Raw genomic sequence first — 22,502 nt, 5'->3', positions numbered from 1 at the left:
GCGTGGCCCTTTCCAAGACTGGTTGGTTGAGATGAAAAGGTTCTGCATTCGAATTCTGTGCAACTCAGAATCTGTGAAATGTGGGCGAGGCATCATCCCTTGGAGATCATTTTATATTTCCCTTGACAGGGGTTGAGAATATTTCTCGGAACAGGTGCACACAAAAAGAAAGGAACAGACAGGCAGCTTGTTCTACAGTACCACTGTGTGAGACAGGACAGGTAATTCCACATGTTTGGTGTACGAATTTCCAGGAAAAAAGTCTTTAAACTTAATTTTAATATGTTTTATTTAGCCCAGTATATCTGAAACTTTATTTCTACATGTAAGTTATATAAAAATTAAAATAGGCTCCTCTTAGCTCCAATTCTACTTTCTGACCTTGTAATTACCCAAGTTCAATTCTGATCAGAAAATGACATGGAAAACAACAAACCATTCAAAAGTTTTAACCGACTTTTCCTATACCATCTCACTATAACTATTCTAGTTTATGGTATTATTGTCCCTTCCTTTTTGTGCCTAATTTATAAATTAAACGTTATCATAGGTCTAACAGGAAAAGGCAGGGAATATGAGGGGACTACAAAAAGTTCATGGAAAGTGGAACTGGAAGCTGGGTTTATGTTGATGCAAAAAGGACTATCTGGGGTCCATGCATAGGTTTTTCTTAATACCCAATTCCCAGGCCGGCGCTGTGGCTCAACTAGGCTAATCCTCCGCCTTGCGGCGCTGGCACACCGCGTTCTAGTCCCGGTCGGGGCGCCGGATTCTGTCCCGGTTGCCCCTCTTCCAGGCCAGCTCTCTGCTGTGGCCAGGGAGTGCATTGGAGGATGGCCCAAGTCCTTGGGCCCTGCACCCCATGGGAGACCAGGAGAAGTACCTGGCTCCTGCCATCGGATCAGCGTGGTGCGCTGGCCGCAGCACGCCAGCCGCGGCGGCCATTGGAGGGTGAACCAGCTGCAAAAGGAAGACCTTTCTCTCTGTCTCTCTCACTATCCACTCTGCCTGTCAGAAAAAAAAAAAAAAAAAAAAAAAAAAAAACAATTCCAAGGAACTTTCAGAAGACTCAGTGTACACAGAGATGAGAACTACACACAGTTTCAGGCATTCACAGATCATAATGGGAGAGGAGACTACTACAGTGAGGCCAAATATATAACTCATATGTAATATTTATAGGTCATGTAAATATATATGTCTTCAAAACCTGGGGTGTATTTCACATTTAGGCTCATCTCAGATCACACTGACATTTTAAGCACATGTGGCTAGTGGCTACCACACTGGACAGGGCAGGTCTAAAGGGACAAAGATAAACAGGTAAATGGGTGATGCTGAGAGCGCTGGTGGCTTCTCCACAAACTAACTAGGAAGCCTTGGACCAGTCACTGAAATCAGGGTCCACAGCTGGAAAACAGGGTACCTACCTGCCAAAGTTGTCCTGAGTAGACCTAGGATTCAGCTAAGCACACTGTGGACCCAACTTAAATAACAACAGTAATAGTAATAGCAGATATTCATATTACACTTAATATTTATTAGGCATTGCTAACAGGTTGAGCATCCTGAATTGGAAAATGCTCTCAAATACAAATTCTGAGCACCAACATGATGCCTCATGTGGAAAATTCCACACTTGACCTCATGTGATGGATTGTGGTCAAAAAGCAGGCACACTAAAATTGTGTAAAAAGGCAGCTGCATGAGCTGGGTGTGAGGCATAGGGTTAAACCGGCACTTGAGATGCCTTCATCCCTTATCAGAGTGCCTGTTTTGAGTCCCGGCTACGCTGCTTCAGATGCAGCTTCCTGTTCACGTACTGGGAAGGCAGCAGATCCTGACTCAGGTACTGGGTCCCTGCCACCCACGCAGGAGACCAGCATAGAGTTCCAGGTTGAGGCTTCCATCCGGCCCAGCCCTAGCTGTTGGAGGCAGGCAGGCATAGGGGAATGAAGCAGTGGATGGAAGATATTCCTTCTCTCTCTCATAACTCTCTCCACTCTGTGCTTCCTGCCTTTCAGATAAAATAAAAATTAAAAAAAAATTTAAAAACTACCTCTGGCTATGCTTATACAGCATACATGGAACATAAATGGATTGTGTTCTTAGACTTGGGTCCCATCCCCAAGATTCCTCATTAATATATGAACATACTCTGGCATCCAAAATCCTAAACAGTTCTAGTCCCAAGCACTTCAGATAAGTGATACTCAACTTGCTTATACAAGGGTACTTCAGAAAGTTCCTGGGAAAATGAAATTCGAAGATAAAATGATTTTTGTGCAAACACTTTGAAAATCCATGCATTTTTCTATTATATGCATTTTCCATAAACTTTTTAAAGACCTCCTCATGCATGAATTTCACTTTTTTTTTTTTTTTGCACCAAAAGAATCTTGTCATTTAATTCCATCTTCCAAGAACTATTTTTTTTTTTTTTTGACAGGCAGAGTGGACAGTGAGAGAGAGAGACAGAGAGAAAGGTCTTCCTTTGCTGTTGGTTCACCCTCCAATGGCCGCCGCAGCTGGCGCGCTGCAGCTGGCGCACCGCACTGATCCGATGGCAGGAGCCAGGTGCTTCTCCTGGTCTCCCCTGGGGTGCAGGGCCCAAGTACTTGGGCCATCCTCCGCTGCACTCCCTGGCCACAGCAGAGAGCTGGCCTGGAAGAGGGGCAACCGGGACAGAATCCGGCGCCCCGACCGGGACTAGAACCCGGTGTGCCGGTGCCGCAAGGCGGAGGATTAGCCTAGTGAGCCGCGGCACTGGCCCAAGAACTATTTTTGAACTGCTTTTGTAGTCACTTCATCCACACAACACACTATGAATATTATTACTCCCATTTTATATAGCAAATAAAGTGGAGATACAGAGGGATTAATACCAAACATCCGTAAGGAACAGAGATGAGACCAAAACACAGAGAACTGGATTCAACAGTGCATACCCTTCACTCTGACACATGCTGACTCTCAACTATGCACATTTGGATACCATTTCTGAAAACTAAATAAAGATGGAAATTTTCAGTAAAAGCAAAGTGAATGAGGTGGCCAAGCAAGGCTAGGACTCCTGGCTGTTAACTCAATCTTCATTCTCCTCTTTAACAGAACCTCTGTTTCCCCAAGCTCTTGCACAGATAGAAGTGGCTGACGAGATGTCAGCCGAATTCATTGGGTAGAACTCATAGGGAGGTCCTTGAAAGCCTCTGGTCCTTATGGCCCTGTGGTATGATTTTGTCAGGAACTCAGAATCCACAGCTGGAGCAACAGAAGCCATTTTGCAGCCTTGAGGACGACAGCCAGTTGCACATCACAAAACAGGAGAAAGAAATCAGAACACTGGTTTCCAGATGACTTTCTGGAGCTGCTGTAAGCGCTCCATAACTCGCCTAGCAGCGGTGTTATGCTATTGTACCAGAAAAAAGCCAGTTTTATTATGCTATGATAACTGGACTGACCTGAACAAAATTCATAAGCAATATACAAATGAGATCATAGATGATGGCCAAAGTCAGCCCTCAAAAATCTTGCTGCCAGGTCAACCTTCATACACTCTACAAAGCTGGGAGAAAATCGCTTTGACTATTATGGATTTTTAACAAGAACCTTTCTGGAAATATTTTTTTTTCCCTCTTGACACTTCAGATTTCAGGCTCTTGATCTCTCTAATCTACAGATTTTCCTTCAAACAAGAGCAAACTTCAAAGTGACCATTATCGCCATTCAATATTACCATACAGCTCAGAACCAAGCACGGAGGGAGGCTTATCAGAGTGTTAGCGTGTAGCATGGCACCTCCCACACCCCATGTCCTCACGGCTCCTTTAAAAAGGCAAACTTCTAAAGGAAAACTCGTTTAAAATTCAAAACGTCTTATTGGCATGGCCATGGACAGGAACTGGAAGGGAAGGAAGAAGCTCAGAGCAAGAGAGGAAGCGTCCAAGGTGACACAGACTGGAAATGGGGGCTGTTTGGAAATTACACTGGGATAATCCACTTTACCAGGCAAATTCAACAAACAATAATTAAATCAGGAAGAACCATTACATCCTAACAGAGCACTAAGTGGCTGGTGGAATTACAGCCAAAATACAGTCAGTCTGGCTTTAAAGTGTTCAAAGCCATTTAAAGGATATTTTGCATAAATGCATCTTTTTCAGATCTGGAAGGTGGACTTGGAGGTCGGTTTTATCCCAAACTCGCTAAAAGAATTAAAATAAAACCTTTAATGGACTTAGCAAGAGCATGGAGAAAATAAAGAGACATTAGTGAGTCATTCATCAAAATAACACCGTGTCAGCAGCTGAAGACAGATTAGCGCTAAGGGAACAAGGCACAAGGAAGAGAAAGAAAGAAACCAACCTAGCGGCAAAGAGAGTCCGAATTGGCTAGCATACAGGAGAAGGGCACATTCAGGTGCTTCTGTGAAATCAAATCAAAACAAAACCCTCAGAGAATTTCCCTGCCAACACATCTACCTTCTTTCCTTTATTAAAAAAATGCATCAACACTCTTCAGGGAACCTTTTTTCTGCCAAGGGTCATTTGGATATTTACAGCATCATTCATGGACCATACAGATTTATCAACTTAAAAATTAGCCTGCTATAGATTTACTCAATTTTGAGTCCCATCTGCACTTGCCTTGGCTGGGCCAGATCAGATGATTTCGCAGGCTTTAAACGGACATTCTCCACCCCTGATATGGACACGTTTAATATATCTTTAGTAAAAGCCACTAGACATGGCCACTGTTCCAAAACACAATGAAAATTGACTCTATCATCTCTCTGCACAAAGGTCCCAAGTCCACCCTTGGAATGCCATGAAATCCCCTGCTCCTCTGGACACAAGCAAACAAGGGAGGGTCTTTTGCAAGTTCTCCCCAAGTTCCCCATCCCTCAGAAGATGTAAGATCAACCTGCAATCCCTTCTCTCCTAATTCCTTTGCAAAAACAGAAGCTTCGGGGGGTGGGGTGGGGGGAAGACATGGTAGACATCCTCCAAGATTTCATGCTTCCAGAACTACCTGGGAATCCACACCACCACGTGAAGTTTGGTGGCCCATTCATGATAATTTTACTACACGTATCACGTATTCTTGATAAGTCATCTCTGTTGTGGTTTTCCCAGCAATCACATGTCAGAAATGGACACAGTGGGTGGGTGCATCAGACTGATTAAGAAGCACAACACAATACCAGTGATTTTGCTGAGATCAAATAGATTCAACCTGAGTAATATAATTGGCTGGCTGAAAGCCAAGCCAACTAATCAAGCTGTCAACTAGGTGTCACATTCACTGTCATCTCCCCTCAACTGGTAGCAGCCGTTTGCGTAACTGTTTAGAAGCCACATCTTGGCCGGCACTGCGGCTCAATAGGCTAATCCTCCGCCTGTGGCGCTGGCACCCCGGGTTCTTGTCCCAGTTGGGGCACCGGATTCTGTCCCGGTTGCCCCTCTTCCAGGCCAGCTCTCTGCTGTGGCCCGGGAGTGCAGTGGAGGATGGCCCAAGTCCTTGGGCCCTGCACCCCATGGGATACCAGGATAAGCACCTGGCTCCTGGCTTTGGATCAGCGCAGTGCGCCGGCCGCAGCGTGCCAGCGGCAGTGGCCATTGGAGGGTAAACCAAAGGCAAAAGGAAGACCTTTCTCTCTGTCTCTCTCTCTCACTGTCCACTCTGCCTGTCCAAAAAAAAAAAAAAAAAAAAAAAAAAAAAGCCACATCTTGATTTTTTAAGAAGGAGGGTTGTGTTCAATTTTAATGACTTTTATGGAAACCTGAGAACCTTACTCCCAAACAAAACTATGGCCTTCTTGCCACCAAAACACTAAGGTAAATGTCCTAGAAATATAAGACTCATTTTTTGGCCAAAGAGATAGATTTCTTTTTAAGCCAACCAAAAGCTCTTATGACCATGTCCATATGTAGCTTTTGTTCAGTTGTCACTGGAAAAAGCACCACTTGGTGTTGCAGAGGTCTTAGTGTCAAGAAATCAAAACAGGAGATGAATTTGTCACCAATTTAAGTCAAGTACAAAATCATCTTCATAATAATTTTTATTTTTAAAAGATTTACTTATTTGTTTGAAAGAGAGAGGGAGAGATAGAAATAGAGAGATCTTCCATCCACTGATCACTCCCCAGATGGCTACAACAGCCAGGTCTTGGTCAGGCTGAAGCCAGGAGGTAGGAGTAACCTGGTCTCCCACATAGGCGCAGGGACCCAAGCACTTGACCATCTTCTGCTGCTTTCCCAGACCATAAGCAAGGAGCTAGATCAGAAATGGAGCCGCTGGGACTTGAAAAGGCATCCCTGTGGAACACCAGCATTGCAGGTGGTGGCTTAATCAGCTATGCCAGAATGCCGGCCCCATAATTTTTTATGCCTGTATTGGACTTAGGGTTTGTCAAATAACTTTCATGCCTTTTAATTCATTTAAATTTTAAGCCCCCTGAGAGATGAATGAAGCAGCTCTTGGGCCCCCTACTCGACCACTGGAAATTGAAGAAGCAGAGGGTTTGATTATTGGCCCTCCACTAACCATGGCTGTCCCTTCTGACCAAGCAAAGGATGGAACTATGGCGGGGATAACCAGTCTGGGGACAGTGTGAGCTGAGTGGGAGACTCATGCTTTGTGTCTCTGCTCCCTGTCTATAACATCAGGAGAGGAAGAATCAAGGTCTCTGCTCTTTACACAGCATCCATGGAAACACTCTGTTACTGTCGATTCTACAAGGCAAAGCAGAGGGCAAGGAAATACAGTGGGAATCAATGATCTAAATGAGTCAAGTGGGGATGGGGAAGAAAAAAAAAAAACCAGAAAAATAAATAAGGATGAAATGAGACTCAAACATTGTGTTCAGGGCCTGTATCACGGGTGAGTGGGGGGAAAAAGATCATTTTCTGTATGGAATTTTTTTTAATCAGGATTTCTGTCTACAGCTTTTTGTAACCAAATTTTTGGGGAGGATGAGGATGATGTCACTAACATATCAGGTGCAGAAGGTTAAGTTAATCATACTCTCAGATGTGTGGGACACTGTTATCATTGGGCCACACAAGCAGCAGGTTTTGTTTAGTTATTAACAAATACGTGGGAATCATTACAACCAGTTCATGAGAACTGGGGCCTGGATACATCCCAGGTGACATCATAGCCCCTTACAGGGAACAACACAGATTGGTAAAAGCCTGATAAAATGATAGCAAATAGACCAAATTCACTCAATCCCTGTTTCCTGGGTGCTCCATCAAGGAGCACAGCTTTTCAATGCTACCTGAGAGAGAGAGAGAGAGAGAGAGAGAGAGAGAAAAGAAAGACTACCTCATAGTAATTACATCCAGCCACTGAAAAGCACATCAGGATTTTAGAAACATCGAAACGAGAAGTCTTAAATGGAGAGAATGTCAAAACTGAGAAAATACTGACTGTACTATTGCCAGTTTTATGTTTTAACCAAAGTTTCACGATTGTCAACAGTCAGTGGGACCTAAGCTACTATGCTAATCCAGACTTCATTGTCTCGTGCCCAATCGCCAGCACCCGACCCCAGGACAGAAGCGTGGGATGTGGTGTTACTTGCCTTTCCTGGGTCACACTCAGTCCCATCGGCCCAGGGCGTGTGCTGAGTACGGCAGCCTTTGTGTGCTCCATCCACGTTGTTGCACCACAGTCTTCTACACTGCATCTGTTCAATGTGGTCAGATGACAGTTAAGGGATGTTGTGGTTGACATGGTATCAAATAGGGCAGCTCATGTTTTACCAATGCTGGGGGGAGCAGGCTGGGTGGTGTTTTTTTTTTTTGTTTTTTGTTTTTTTTTTTTTTTGACAGGCAGAGTGGACAGTGAGAGAGAGACAGTGAGAAAGGTCCTCCTTTGCCGTAGGTTCACCCTCCAATGGCTGCCGCAGCCGGCGCACTGTGGCCGGCACACTGCGCTGATCCATTGGCAGGAGCCAGGTACTTCTTCTGGTCTCCCATGGGGTGCAGGGCCCAAGCACTTGGGCCATCCTCCACTGCACTCCCTGGCCACAGCAGAGAGCTGGCCTGGAAGAGGGGCAACCGGGACAGAATCTGGCGCCCCGACTGGGACTAGAACCCGGTGTGCCGGCGCCGCAAGGCCTAGTGAGCAGTGGCGGCCAGGCTGGGTGTTTCTTTTTTTTGGTTGGTTTGATGATGATAAAACAGTCCAGGGGTAGAGACCCATTTCTATGCCTGCTAGGACTCATGGGAGAGGAAAGGGGGAGGTGCTGGGCATGGTATCATGGGGTCCTCAGTGAGAGCCCCCCATAGTACAGATGAGGAAACCGAGGCTCAAGATGAAGGAGCATGCTGAGTGTCACACGGGAATTCAGTGTGACTGGAGTCAGGTTGTGATGAGCTGTAACATGTGCTTCATTTTGGCCTGACCCCAAAAGTAGTGGTGATTTTTCTACAAGGCCACATGCTACTCAATCATATTGAGACTCCTTTCCAAGGCTTTTACAGATTGTTAAAAAAAAAAAAAAAAAAGAAAGGACAAAATAGGGTGAATCTTTCAGGATATAAAAATGCAAAAAATAATGGATATCCATGTACCCACCACTCAGCTAGGGAAAGAAACTTTAAGAATTGAGAACATAGTGATGAAATTGCCCTGTTACTTTATCTTAAAATTCTATCAGGGGTGTATTGCCAGGTACAGATAATTTATAACTGCTATATAATATTCCACTAAATGCAGGCACTGTAATTTGCTCAACCTTTCTGTAATTGAATGTTCTAATGACTCTTAATTGTGTCTACCATGAGTAACAAAGACATCAATATCATAGAAAAGCTTACTAAAGTTTCTTTTATTATTTCCATGGCATCACTCCACACCATTGTTGCTGTCTGGCCTAGCAAAACAAGCAAACTCACACCAAAAGGACAAAAACAGACAACCCATAGAAGCAGAGTTCTGCTCATCTGCAATCCGATAACCACTAGATCTTGTTGCTTGTCCAAATATCCAGGACACATGCATGAAAATATCACACACACACACACATACATACACACACACACCAGAAATGACAAACTAAATCATGGAAACGGGTTTGTCACTTGATCTAGGAGACTTAGGTCACCTGGACACATGAAAGGGCACAAAAGAAAACTACGAGAGCAAATAGCTGAACTGTAGGTGGTCACTGGTTCTGGAAACTTGTTCCTCCTGCCTCATTTTCCCACTTGTAAAATCAACATGGTGATAGCACCTTCCTTTTGGGCTTTCCACTCATGAGAGTGAGAGAAAGTGCGAGAAAAGCAGCATCTCATATTGAGCAATGAGACTGCTGGACATGGTCGTCATCACTACCCTACTCCACAATTGACTTTATTCTCCACTCTTCCTTAGGTAGTTTCTACTAGATTGAGAATCCAATAGAAAACTAAGAATGAGAACCATCCAGAACCAACAGATGGGGCCAAAAGGGTCCCCCAAACACTTACCATATATGGGCACACCTGAGAACCTGGTCCAAAAATCAATTCACATTGCTTATTCACGTTGTAAAGGAGGCCTGGTAGCTGGGGAGGCAGAGGGTAGGGTCTGGATTCAGGTTCGTTAAGCAAACACTCGCCGTACCCAGTGCTAGGGAAACAGAAACACAGAGAATGAGGCAGAGACCATCAATGGGTCCAGATAAACATGAAGGCCACAGGACAAGTTTCAAGGTTGAGAAGACAGCTTCTTCTTTACATTGCCTTTCTTCCATCAAGGTTGAGGCTGAAGCTAGAATTACATCTGTGTGTACAGTTTCTAGAACCACATGCTATGCATACAACATAGTTCATAAAAACAGATGTCTGCTCCATCTTTTGTCTCCTTTGGGGGTAAGTAATTGCCTGTTTATTTTTCATTATTTTCCCCAGTAGACTGTAAGCACCTTATGGGCAAAATAGAAAGATAGTGCCTTTTTTCATCTCAACATGAGGCTCTGTGCATAGCAACAGGACTTGAGTAAATGTTTGTTGGAGCGATGAGCAAGTGAGTGAATCAGTGACTCAGAGAAAGAAAACACCTCACAGCATCTGGTTGAAAAGAAAAGGAAAAACCCAAGAGCCACCCTCTAGGTCTTTCAGGGACAATTCACACTTGGTGAGCTCTGATGAACAAGGCCGCCTCTTCCCTGCGTCTGTCTGCAGAGTTATACACCCAGTGACGTTGGGACACTGGCTCAGCCTTTCTTACCGCTTCAAGAGAGGAGCAGTAAATTTATGACACGGGGGCCTTGTATAATGTAATTGGATCTGTGAGCAGCCTAGCAGGAAGCTAAAACAAGAAAGGAGGGAGTCAGAAAAGGAAGGGAAGTGAGAGGGAGACAGAGCAGTGGAGGGGGAAGAGAGAAAGGAATACAGGGAGAGAGGGAGACAGAGAGGGAAAGAATGTCCTCAATCTACTAGCATGGGATCTGTTGCAATTTCTGTCCACACAGAATCCTCTTTGGGATCTTGTCACTGCTCCATCCCTTTATAAAATTGCTAAATTAGAAGGGCATCCATATTTACCACCTTCATCCATCAAGCAATCACATCCACGGCCCCTCTCCCAAGACCTGAACACAATCCAAAGCTTTATCCAAATTAAGCAACCATTTGCATGTTTTCTCCAAGAGCCAATCTTTTCTGTAGCTCGGTCTGTAATCTTCCAAATGCTGGCAAGGCTATGAACTGCACAGATGTCAGAGAGTGTTGTTTTTTTTCTTCCTCCAAGGAATATCAACAAAAAACAACAACTAAAAAGGAATGCAAGGCTCTCTATTTTTTCCCCCATAGCAGGCCAGACACCAGACATCTGTGCGAAACGAAATGTTCACATCTTACTCTAAAAACTCCGTGATGTATTTCCGACTACACTTGGACCACATCCAGGGGTTGGTGTAGAAGTTCAGTGTTGGTGCCATGACATGGTGGGGGCTCTTAACACCTTCTTCTTTACATTTATTGTTGTCATCATGAGGCATGTTAAACCTAAAGCCAACGAGACAAGGGTGAGAATATCAAAAACACCAAGGATCATGGTGTTATGATTGCTTCTAGAATACACCTAAAGAAAACAATTTCACTGGCCACTGCACTGTGGATAAGAACCTGAACCCTGGTGAGCAGAACAAAATTTAGGAAAATTCAGCATAGACTATAGAATAAAATACAATTCTCACCTGACTTAATACAAAGTGCCTTTAATGAATATAAAAAAGATATGCACTTGTCCTTTACTCGGTTGATGTGTACTTTTCTGGAATTGCAAAAGCCCTGGATGTGCTGCAATATAGCACATGTGCTAGAATACAGTAGTTAGCCTTCCTAATAAGCTGTTAAAGGGCAATTTGGAGAGCCAAGAATTTGACAGGTTGTGATAATAATGTGAACATCAAGAATCAGTGTCAAAATCAAAGCCCAAGGCTTTCTAATAAGAGGCTCACCCTGGGTCTCTGTGTCTCTTCTTTTTGGGTCAGGTTGACAGATGACACACCTAGGTGGTGCATCACTAGGAACTTGCACCAAGTGCATGTAGAATAAAACCCGTGAAAGATGTGGTAAGCACAGAAGCATGCCAACTCCACGGGCTCAGCTCAGAGATGGCAAATAGCTTCATGCTTCACGTCAATGCCAATTGATTGGTACTGGCTTCCTGGAAAGTCAGGCACAAAAGGATTCTTACACTAATCCCAGTTCTGCCTGTGAAAAGGCTGTGAAGGATTGCCAATGTCCTCTTGGGTGTGGGAGGGAACTCCAGGCAGCATTTAATACATACTTGCCATTCTTGGCTTAGGCAGAGGAAGTGGGGAGAAAAAAACAATAGGAAGTATTTCCTTAATCCAGAAACACCAAGTCTATGATCCGCATGCCATTTTCAGTGCAAGCAGTTAATCCACTGGGGACAAGCTCAGAAGGGTCACCTCCCCTCTCTCTCTGGTGACTGTTCCTAACCACAGAAGGGATGCACAGGAGTAATTTAGCATTGAGGAAGGAATTGCCTTCCTGACTACAGAAAAAAAAAAAAAAGTGCTCAGACACATGTAGACCCACTTCATGTAAAAGCACAAGGTGGGATAAATCTGTGAAGTCAGGGCTGGTATTGGGGTACAGCAGGTTAAGAAGCTGCCTAGGACCCTGGCATCCCATGTCAGAGTGCCAGTTTGAGTTATAGATCCTTCTCTTCTGATCCAGCTCCCTCCTAATGTGCCTGGGAAAGCAGTGAATGATGGTCCAAGAACCCGGGGCCCCTGCCACATGTGTGGGAGACATGGCTGGACTTCCCAGCTCCCAGCTTCCAGCTGGGCCTAGCCCAGCCCCAGTCGTTGCAGACATTTTTACAGAGTAAACTTGCGATGGAAGCTCTCTCTCCTTCTCTCTTTTTGTCTGTCACTCAGCTTTTCAAATAAATAAATACATCTTTTTTAAAAACCTGTGAAATCTATCCCATTAATTTATCTGCTGTCTTTAAAAAATTTAAGACTCTTCAATATTTGTCAATAGAGATGTTAAGACTCAATCTTAGTTGAACTTAACAATAGTTCTTAATGCTTAAGAATCTTAAAAGGATGACTGTCCTGGTTTCCAGTTCCTGAGTGTAGTCAGTTGATTACCAACAGCAACAAGCCCAAAACAAGCAAAGCATTCGCATCATAAAGGTCTCCCTGGGGTGCAGTGGTACTGGCCTTTGCTCCCACCCATTATACAATTTGATAGAATCAAGTTTATTTCATCATGGAAAACCCAGCAAAGTAATACACAGTTATTGAGCCCTTACCTTACTAAACAGTAATAACCAAGACTTTTCAATATTCATGATGAACCAAGAAGTATGGGGAGTATATTGGGTGCTCTATTTCATTTCGTCATTTATTTGATTCTATGGACAACACTATTAGCATCCACATTTTATAGATGAGGAAACTGAACCACACAGAGGTCTAATTACAGGGTGAGGGGGTTCGAATCAGAACGCCCTTCAGTTTTGTGAAGGTGCCTCAGAAACCAAAGGACAGAGAGGATGCTGACTCAGCAGCTATGGCCAGTGGCACCTGCCTTGTGGAAAGCCATGCCTCTTTTATCTGCTAAATACTGGTCATGGGACACATTTCTTCTGGAGTAAAGAAAAGGATTGTGCTCTATTTTTTAAAAAAAAAAAAAAAGAGAGAGAGAGAGAGAGAAAGGGAGATAGATAGACAGTGATCTTTCATGCACTGGTTCCCTACCCAAATGCTCGCAATAGCCAGAGCTAAGCCTAGCCAAAACCACAAGCCAGGAACTCCATCCGAGTCCACCACTTGGGTGACAGGGATTCAAATACTTGGGCCATTATGTGCTGCCATTCCACATGCAGTTAGCAAGATGCTGGACCAGAAGTGGGAAGGCTTGAACTCAAACCGGCACTCTGATACAGGACGCACACTCTGATTATAGCATCGGCTTAACCTGCTGCGCTGCAATGCCAGCCCCAGGGCTGTGCTCTAAAAGACGTATGAAAGGTAATAGTTTTAAAACACACCTGCGATACTCTGAACTGAACTGGAATGTGTGTGTGTGTGTGTGTGTGTGTGTACCTCACTCCATGCCTAGCCTAATGCCCTACAAATAAAATGCCTTCAAAGAATGAATGAAAATGCATGCATCATAGATGATGCTAGCTCAACATCTGACACACAAATTGATATTCATATATACCAATGACTTCTGAAAAAAATCATTTCAAAAAAAAAATCTGAGTAACACAGTCATTCTAGAAAAACAATAATACAGATCAAAAATCGAAATAATTTCTCATAAGTTGACTCTGCTCTGTCTCTAATGCCCAAGAGGGAATGCACACTTCAGGATGGTTGTACACATGATTAACAAACTGTCCCCTCTCTGCGCCTTTAGCCATTCTCTTCCAGAAAGAGGATCGTTGCTGTTCCCAATGTTAGATGCCTGAATGATGGCTGTGTGTAACTACAATCAGGAAGAATCTGGATTTGTGAAAATCTTGTGGGCTGGAGTAATGTGGGGGACTTTTCTAGACAAAGATATTAAATCAGGAAAATTCTCCCAGCTAATGTATCAGCAGCTTCAGGGTAAAAATGTTCCGTTCTGCCAGTCACCAGCAGGAAAGGGGAATACTGTTACACCTTGCATATTAAGCACAATTAATGCCAATGGGCTGGCAGTTAAGTTAGTGCTTAACACACTGGTTAAGATGCCAATGTTCCATATCAGAGTATCTTTGATGCCAGTTCCTGGCTCCAGCTTCCTACTTATGCAGACTCTTGGAAGCAATGGTGATAGCTCACGTAGTTGGGTTCCCGACTCCCATGTGGGAGACCTGAATTGAGTTTCTGTCTCCTGCTTCCCAAATAAATATATATTTTCATGTTAGCAGTTAAACCAAAGCCATGTATGAGCTATGAATGAGGAGGGTACACTGCATATATTCATTTCTGAAGCTAAAGTCATTTCTCCTGATCAAGTTCAAAGCTCTTCAATCCTGCAAACTTCACTGGGATTCAGGAAGCACCTTCCACCCTGGAGAGTCAAGTTGTTCATTGCTCACAGATGTAAAGGAACTAATTTCAGGTCCCACGGAATTAAATGCAATTATTCAAAGAAACTTACACATGGCCTAGCTCATGGGCTATTGTAAAAGCTGTACTCAATCCACTATCTTCACTGATAGAACAGCTTCTATAGGGATCACAGATGGTTCCCAGTTCAGCAAGACCTAGTCAGAAAAAATACAAAAACAACAAGGGTTGGCTTTCAAAAGCATTGGTGGCTTGGAATAAAATCATGCAACAAACTGTGGTAGTCACACAGGAACAGGACTCACCTAAGGTATCACATTTGTCATGTGCTCTGCAGATATCCTGTCTGAAAGCAAAGCAGACTTAGGCCTTGGCACAACAAAGGGCAAATGTCAATACGAGTCAACACTTCAGAGACTTCTAGGTATTCACAGTAGTACGCATTTTACAAAAAGCAAACTAACCAGACTGCGTGTTTCTGCAACTCAAAGATCGGGTATTGCTGATGTAGGAGCTAACGGCTACATTAGGTCCTCTACTGCTGCCATGGTACCCACAGGGCAATTGGAACTCTCTCCAGCCAGGACTTTTCCCAACACCTCCACTTAAAGGAGTGATTCTAGCTTCTGAAAGAACGTTCCTGAGAAGGTGCTAAATGCCGTTCATTTAAGTTTAAGTGTTCCTGACCCTATCAGAAGGGCTGATCAGGGGAGGCAGGATTGGCCAGCAGCACCTCCCTTCAGCGGCTCTGTACAGCCCTTTAAACATGTTTGAGGGAGTAGCTGCCATTTAAACCTGGACGTTTCTCATTTTTTTAAAAAACTCCATTTATTGCTGACTTCTGGCAAAATCTCCTAAGCTGGTAACAAAGGACTCACATCACACATGGCAACATCCAGTCCCATCTCCAAAGTGGCTACCCCTGCGACACAAAAGCACTTCCTCTCAGTCCTAACACAGCTCATGCTCAGCTGGCACCCACAGGTCAACAGCTGTCTACCGCAGGGGAGTCTGCCCAAGCCCCACCCTCACCCAGAAGCATTAGGCAATGATTGGAGACAGGGCTGGTTGTCACAATCGAGAGGAGGGAGGGCTACTCATACCTACGCACAGAAACTAGAGGTGTTGCATAACCTTCTGTAATGCACAAGGCAGCTCCGAGAACAAAGAATTTTTTGGTCTAAACTGTCAACAGTGCCTAAGCAGCGAAACTGTGCTGGAGGCTGGCTAGCAGGAATGTAGAGCCCCATTCATTCCATCACTTGACCTGACAGAGGGATCTGGAGAAGCAGCAGCAGCCCGCATACCTCGTGATGAGAACAGCAGTGTCGTGCTGGATTCCGCCTGGATAGTTCTGTGAATGCTGCCACTGGCAGAAGTTTTTTAGTGTTGTCTGGGCATTAAAAGATATGGAAGGTCCTTCCTAAACAGAGAGAAGAGTGACGGTTGGCCTGTTGTACCAACACCCATGAGATATGCCATTTTGGATACAGATGAAGAAAGAAAAAAAGCAAACATTATTACCTGTTCATTATGAATCACAACTAAGTTCACAATAACAATATTAATTAAATTTCCAATACTTGGGTCTTTATAGATAGAGGCCACCTGCAACCGACATAAATTTTTCAAAGTTAATTGTGAACTCTGGGTAAGCAATAAAAAAGTCACTTCTTACGCTGGACTCACCTCTTTTTACATTTCAGGCAACACAGGCATTTTGTAGCTTTGAATTTTTAATCTAGTCAACAAACATTTACTTAAAGTCTCTGTGTAAAATTCATAGATGGTAGTTTTAGATAATAACGCACACGAACGAATTTAAGTTCCAAGGTGTTTTTCTCTGAGATTGCACTGCCATGTGTCTTGACAATTTCACACCCAAGCCCTGGACATTCATGTTCCATCAAACTCTTTTCTCCCATTTGAAGTCCTGGATGGCCACCTTACAGAACCTGACACTGACCGAGCATCTGCTGAGATGGCTGTTTTTCAAATTGACCACTGACGGTGTCTTCAGCAACCCTGTTATCTATTTTTGCATTTCGCTATCCAATAATGCAAGTACTTTTTTTTTTTTTTTTGCCAATTATAATTACAAGTGTTGACATTCACTGAATGCTTACCGTGGACTTGATTCTGGCTGAAAACTGCATGTGCCTTTGCATTTAGTCTCCGCAGCACAAGTCTCAAGCTAGGTGCCACTGCAACCTCTGCTCAAGGAGTTCTGAAGCCGAGGCTCAGAGAAATAACTTGTCCCAGGCTACCCCGCGGTGAGCAGCAGAGCCAGAGCTCTCAACCTAGCACCATCTGACCCAAAGTCGACATTTGCTATCAAATTTCTCGTGGCAGAACTAAACCATGGGGTGGAAATGGAGGTAGGGCTGTGCATAGCCTGACTGGGTTTTCCTTTCCCTCCTTCTGGGCAGGAGAGGGCTGGGGCACACGGGCTGACAAAGGGCAGGAAGTGAGAGGGGAGTGGAGGCGAGGCAGGGTTGGGGGAAGCAGAAGGGAGGTTCACAGCACGCAGGGGAAAGACAAGAACCACCACAGGCCACGCAGAGGCAAGGAGAAACCCTAAGGCAACCTTCCAAAATGTGGATAATTTTCAAATCCATAGAGAGAATTCTCATTCAAAAAAAATTAGGGTCAACCCATAAAAAGGGATACGATGCTAAGGCTTAAAATCAGTGAGAGCAGATCTATATGGGTAGTTAGGGAACAAGCTCTAAAAATGAAAGAAAATAGAAATGTGCAAAATAGGAGACAAGGTGGCTCCTTTTCTGTTTGAAATAAAGTTTTCCAGACACACACATTTACTCAAGAAATGTCTAGGTTCTGGCATAGTGGGTAAAGCTGCTGCCTGCAAAGCCAGCATCCCAAATGGGTGCCAATTCGTGTCCTGGCTGCTCCACTTCTGATCCAGCTCCCTACTAACGCTCCTGGGAAAAACACTGGAGGACAATCCAGGTGCTGGGGCCCCTGCTACCCACGTGGGAAATCGGGAGGAAGATCCTAGTTTCTGGCTTCAGCCTGGCCCAGCCCCGGCCATTGTGGGCACCTGGAGAGTAAACCAGCAGATGGAAGAGTCTCTCTCTCTGTAACTCCGCCTTTCAAATAAATAAATAAATAAATCTTTTTTTTTTTTTTTTTTGACAGGCAGAGTGGACAGTGAGAGAGAGAGACAGAGAGAGAAAGGTCTTCCTTTGCCGTTGGATCACCCTCCAATGGCCGCCGCTGCAGCCGGCGCACCGCGCTGATCCGATGGCAGGAGCCAGGAGCCAGGTGCTTTTCCTGGTCTCCCATGGGGTGCAGGGCCCAAGCACCTGGGCCATCCTCCACTGCACTCCCTGGCCATAGCAGAGAGCTGGCCTGGAAGAGGGGCAACCGGGACAGAATCCGGCGCCCCAACCGGGACTAGAACCCGGTGTGCCGGCGCCGCTAGGTGGAGGATTAGCCTATTGAGCCACGGCGCCGGCTCTTTAAAAAAGGCAAAAAAAAAAAAAAAAAAAAAAAAAAAAGAAAGAAAGAAAGAAAAGAAAAAAGAAAAAAAAACCCCAGAGCTCCTGTCCTTAAAAATCTTTCTCTCTTTCAAATAAATAAATATTTAAAAAAAGAAATGTGTAGTTACACTGCCAGATACCACTGCCACTCACCACGTACAACCACTCAGCACTTGAAATGTGGTGAGCCCAAAGTGAGACGTGCTGTGAGTATAGGATACACACTGGATTTTGAAGACTTAATATGAAAAATAAAAAGTGAAATAGCTCATTAACAGTTTTTGGAATGAAAATACTTGGATATAAAACAGATTATGAAAACTAATTTTATCTGTATCTTTTTACTTTAAAATGAGGCTGCTAGAAAATTTAGAAGCAAATACACTGTATCCAATTCCATTGGGCAGTGCTGTTTAGAAACATTTGCGAAAACTTTTAACCATGTCTGTTCCTGAGATGAGGGTATTTATTTATTTTTTTGAAAGATTTTTTATTTATTTGAAAGTCAGAGTTACACAGAGAAGGAAGGAGAAGCAGAGGGAGAAGTCTTCCATCCGCTGGTTCACTCCCCAACTGGCCACAATGGCCGGAGCTGCGCCGATCCAAAGCCAGGAGCTTCCTCCCTGTCTTAAATGTGAGTGCAGGGACCCAAACATTTGGGCCATCTTCTACTCCTTTCCCAGGCCATAGCAGAGAGCTGGATCGGAAGTGGAGCAGCAGGGACCTGAACTGGCGCCCATATGGGATGCCTAGCAGCAGCTTTACCAGCTATGCCACAGTGCTGGCCTCAGGTATTTATTTTTTTATCAATAGCCTTGGTTGGCTCACTTTGATTTTTCTAACTATGTAAATTTGTTGTGTTTGCAATTCAAAATGGGAGTAGAAAAATATGTGAGTAATTCCTGGCCTCACCCCAGGGCTACAATTAAGAATACTGGGTAAGAGGCTAGAAGTACTCAGCTGCATTTAAAAAAAGCTCTGCAGGTCATTCTGCCTCAAGCCCACATCCCCAGGCATTACTGATGGGGCACTCCTGGCTAGGCAAAGTTCATACACTGGACAAGGAACACTAGTTTCAGGAACTGGACAAGCTAAAGGGCATATGCAATGTCTAAGCCCCTTGCTTGCTACACCTGACCCCAGGCAAGTGACAGAATTCCTCTGAGACTTCGTATTCTTATCTGTAAAATGGGCTTCACAATCCTCCACAGCAGGGTTGCCAGGAGGAGAAATCCTGTCTTTTAAATAGGCGTTAGATTGTCTAACGCAGAATCAGCACTGTATCTATAGCCATTACTGTCAGGAGAAAAAGCAACCACTGGTTCATCTTGTGTTCTCTTCAGTCACTTGCCCGAACAGCTGATGCACCAGTCCTGAAGGAGTCCCCACAGCACTGGGCAGAAACTCATTCCCCAACAGCACATTTAGAGACCTCATAAATCACCCTCTTTTGAATGTACTTACAATTGACATTAAGGTTAAAATATAGTGTTGCAGGTTTGCTCCGTGGTACAAAACCATTCTGTTGTCTGCCACCACCATCACTTCTACAAACCGTGGGTAGGATAAGAAACGTTTCGTTCTTCTGTGGGTCCTCTTTTCTCGGCCGCTGTCTGTGCTGTTATCAGAGGCAGAAAACGCCTTGGGTGCGAGGCCGCTGGCCAACAGTGCTACATCATCAGCCAGGTCATTTCTTTCTCCCCATTTTCTGGTTCTGGTTCTCCTCTTGTCTTTACTGTGACCCTTGCTGTGCTCTGTAACAAGCCAGACAGGAAGCGTGACATTTCCAGCTACAACTGTTGCATGTGAAGAATTTAACTGGACACATCTGTAAATGATGCCTCTGCAGTCCAAATGCACCCCCGCACGCGCCTGCCATTCTGTGGGCTCTGCAGGTGCAACTCAATCAGTGCTCGCATAGAAATGACTATGGGCTTGAGAATTCTCTTTTCTGGGAAGTTTCATCTATGCTCACTGAAGGTGTTAGAAAATCAGGCCTGAGTTTAAGGGAAACAATTGCCTGTGATTCTTTTCATATGGGGGGAAAAAAAAGCCTTACTAGGATTTCGGCGATTCCCACTCACTGTTCTTTGCTATGGATGGAGTGAAGAGCCAATTTGAACACAGCTATGGAGCTCTAAGGAATGGAAATGGAGATATTTCGTATATACCACTTCTGGTATTCAATGCGCTACAGTATAAAGGGCTCTGAGAGACGGGCAGGCCAACAGACACTACAAAGGAACCATAGAAAACACACTACAAGGTATCCATTACCTTATGAGCTCACTGTATACTTGAAATGTAAGACTGGAATCACTGTTACCCAGTGCCTCTGAATTCTTAATTTATTTCAGGGCTCAGTCAAGGAAGCAGAACTGGGCTGTCATTGTAATGCAGCCCATCCTCTATGGGTGTTGGTTGAGACCAGGCTGCTCCACTCCTGATCCAGCTCCCTGTTAATGTGCCTGGAAGGCATCAGAAGATGGTCCAAGTGCTCGGGCCCCTGTACCCTTGTGGGAGACCTGGAAAAAGCTCCTGCCTTTGGTGTGGGCCAGCCCTGGTTGTTGAAGCCATTTAGGGAGTGAACCAGCTGATGGAAGATCTCTCTCTCTCTCTCTAACTCAGCCTTTCAGATAAATAAAATAAATCTTTATATTAAAATAAAAGAAGGAAAGCAGAATTCACTAGTGAGCATGGCAGCCAGTTGGGACTTGAATTCATTCTACTCTTTTCGGCGTCCTGGGTAGTCCTGGAATCTCCACAATGTGACTGCTTAGAGCATGGTCCACAGACCAGCAGCATTGGCAACACATGGAAGCTTGTTAGAAAGGGGATTCTTTGGCCCCAGCCCAGACCTGAATGTACATTTCACAAGATTCCCAAGTGATTAAGATTCGCACTGACATTGTGAAAGGCACTCCCACTGGGCATGAGGTTCGTACTGCTGGTGAAAATGCTCAGCTTTCCCATCTCACATTCTTATCACACATACTTCTCCCAGATTGAGAAAATCTCTATTGGACAGACGAGGAAAAGAGGCCTCAGAGAGATTGAGCAACTTGGCCAAAGTCACACAGCAGGGAGGGGGAATCGGGCACAGATTTGATCAGTACAGGAGGAGTGTCCAGGCCGCGGGCCGTAGGAGGCCCAGGATATCACTTGCTCTGGCCCTGCCAAGGTGACCACAGGCGGGACTCGAGATTCAATAAATCCAAAGCAGGCTCATTTTCAAGTTGGTAATTTTGTCCGACCCATCCATCGTGTTATAAATACCCAAATGGCCCTTGGCAAGAAAACCTTCCCCACTCCGGCAATAGCGCTCTTTCTGTTGGGCAAGATTTCTCAACCGCTGGGGACTGAAAGGAGGTTATAGGGCAGTGGACAGTTCCCAAAGAGAATGTGAGCTGGGAAAAAGACGATGCCTGGTGAAAAATATTCAGGAAAACTTGCTTTTAAAAACAGGTATATGGGCCGGCGCCGTGGCTCAATAGGCTAATCCTCTACCTTGCGGCGCCGGCACACCGGGTTCTAGTCCCGGTTGGGGCGCCGGATTCTGTCCCGGTTGCCCCTCTTCCAGGCCAGCTCTCTGCTATGGCCAGGGAGTGCAGTGGAGGATGGCCCAGGTGCTTGGGCCCTGCACCCCATGGGAGACCAGGAAAAGCACCTGGATCCTGGCTCCTGCCATCGGATCAGCGCGGTGCGCCGGCTGCAGCGGCGGCCATTGGAGGGTGAACCAACGGCAAAGGAAGACCTTTCTTTCTCTGTCTCTCTCTCTCACTGTCCACTCTGCCTGTCAAAAATTAAAAAAAAAAAAAAAAAAAAAAAAAACAAAAACAGGTATATGGAAGCCACACTGGAAATGGAGTCACTTTTAAGACATTAACAAAATATTTATTTTGTGAAAAATAAAGAATCCTAGCTTGTTAATATATATGTATTTAATTTATTATAATTGGTAAAGTTTTTTTTAATAGCTTTTTTTTTGGGGGGGTGAGGGACAGGCAGAGTTAGACAGTGAGAGAAAGAGACAGAGAGAAAGGTCTGCCTTCTGTTGGCTCACGCCCCAAATGGCCTCAATGGCTGGCGCACTGTGCTGATCCGAAGCCAGGAGCCAGGTGCCTCCTCCTGGTCTCCCATGCGGATGCAGGGCCCAAGGACGTGGGCCATCCTCCACTGCCTTCCCGGGGCCACAGCAGAGAGCTGGACTGGAAGAGGAGCAACCGGGACAGAACCGGCGCCCCGACCGGGACTAGAACCCGAGGTGCTGGCACCATAGGCAGAGGATTAGCCTAGTGAGCCGCGGCGCCAGCCAATTGGTAAAGTTTTAAAAGAAGTTTTAAGGCTGTATGGTTTTTCTCATTTGTATTTATAATTTCTGCTCTTTATTACTTCCTTCCTTCTGCTTGCTTTAAGTTTGGTTTGTTCTTTTTCACCTTGAATCTTGAAGTAGAAAGTGA

General features: G+C 44.8%; 1 protein-coding gene across 4 annotated transcripts in view; it reads right to left on the bottom strand.

Annotated features, from left to right (window-relative positions):
- Positions 1 to 22,502, bottom strand: part of ADAMTS9 (ADAM metallopeptidase with thrombospondin type 1 motif 9) — a 173,427-nt gene that overhangs the window by 118,409 nt on the left and 32,516 nt on the right. For all 4 annotated transcript variants that reach the window (XM_002713292.6, XM_008260887.5, XM_008260886.5 and 1 more), the window contains exons 4-11: positions 19,507 to 19,796; positions 16,064 to 16,147; positions 15,847 to 15,962; positions 14,845 to 14,885; positions 14,631 to 14,736; positions 10,854 to 11,000; positions 9,480 to 9,621; positions 7,589 to 7,693 (exon numbers count right to left, since the gene is read on the bottom strand). In XM_002713292.6, coding sequence (XP_002713338.6) covers positions 7,589 to 7,693; positions 9,480 to 9,621; positions 10,854 to 11,000; positions 14,631 to 14,736; positions 14,845 to 14,885; positions 15,847 to 15,962; positions 16,064 to 16,147; positions 19,507 to 19,796 — 1,031 coding nt within the window. The remainder of the gene's footprint in view (positions 1 to 7,588; positions 7,694 to 9,479; positions 9,622 to 10,853; positions 11,001 to 14,630; positions 14,737 to 14,844; positions 14,886 to 15,846; positions 15,963 to 16,063; positions 16,148 to 19,506; positions 19,797 to 22,502) is intronic.

The sequence above is a fragment of the Oryctolagus cuniculus genome, chromosome 10 (genome assembly GCF_051225735.1).
Source record: "Oryctolagus cuniculus isolate XC-2025 breed Fujian yellow rabbit chromosome 10, ASM5122573v1, whole genome shotgun sequence".
Classification (NCBI taxonomy): domain Eukaryota; kingdom Metazoa; phylum Chordata; class Mammalia; order Lagomorpha; family Leporidae; genus Oryctolagus; species Oryctolagus cuniculus.
The sequence above is the reverse complement of the archived record's forward strand: the minus strand, read 5'-3'. Positions and strand labels throughout refer to the sequence as shown.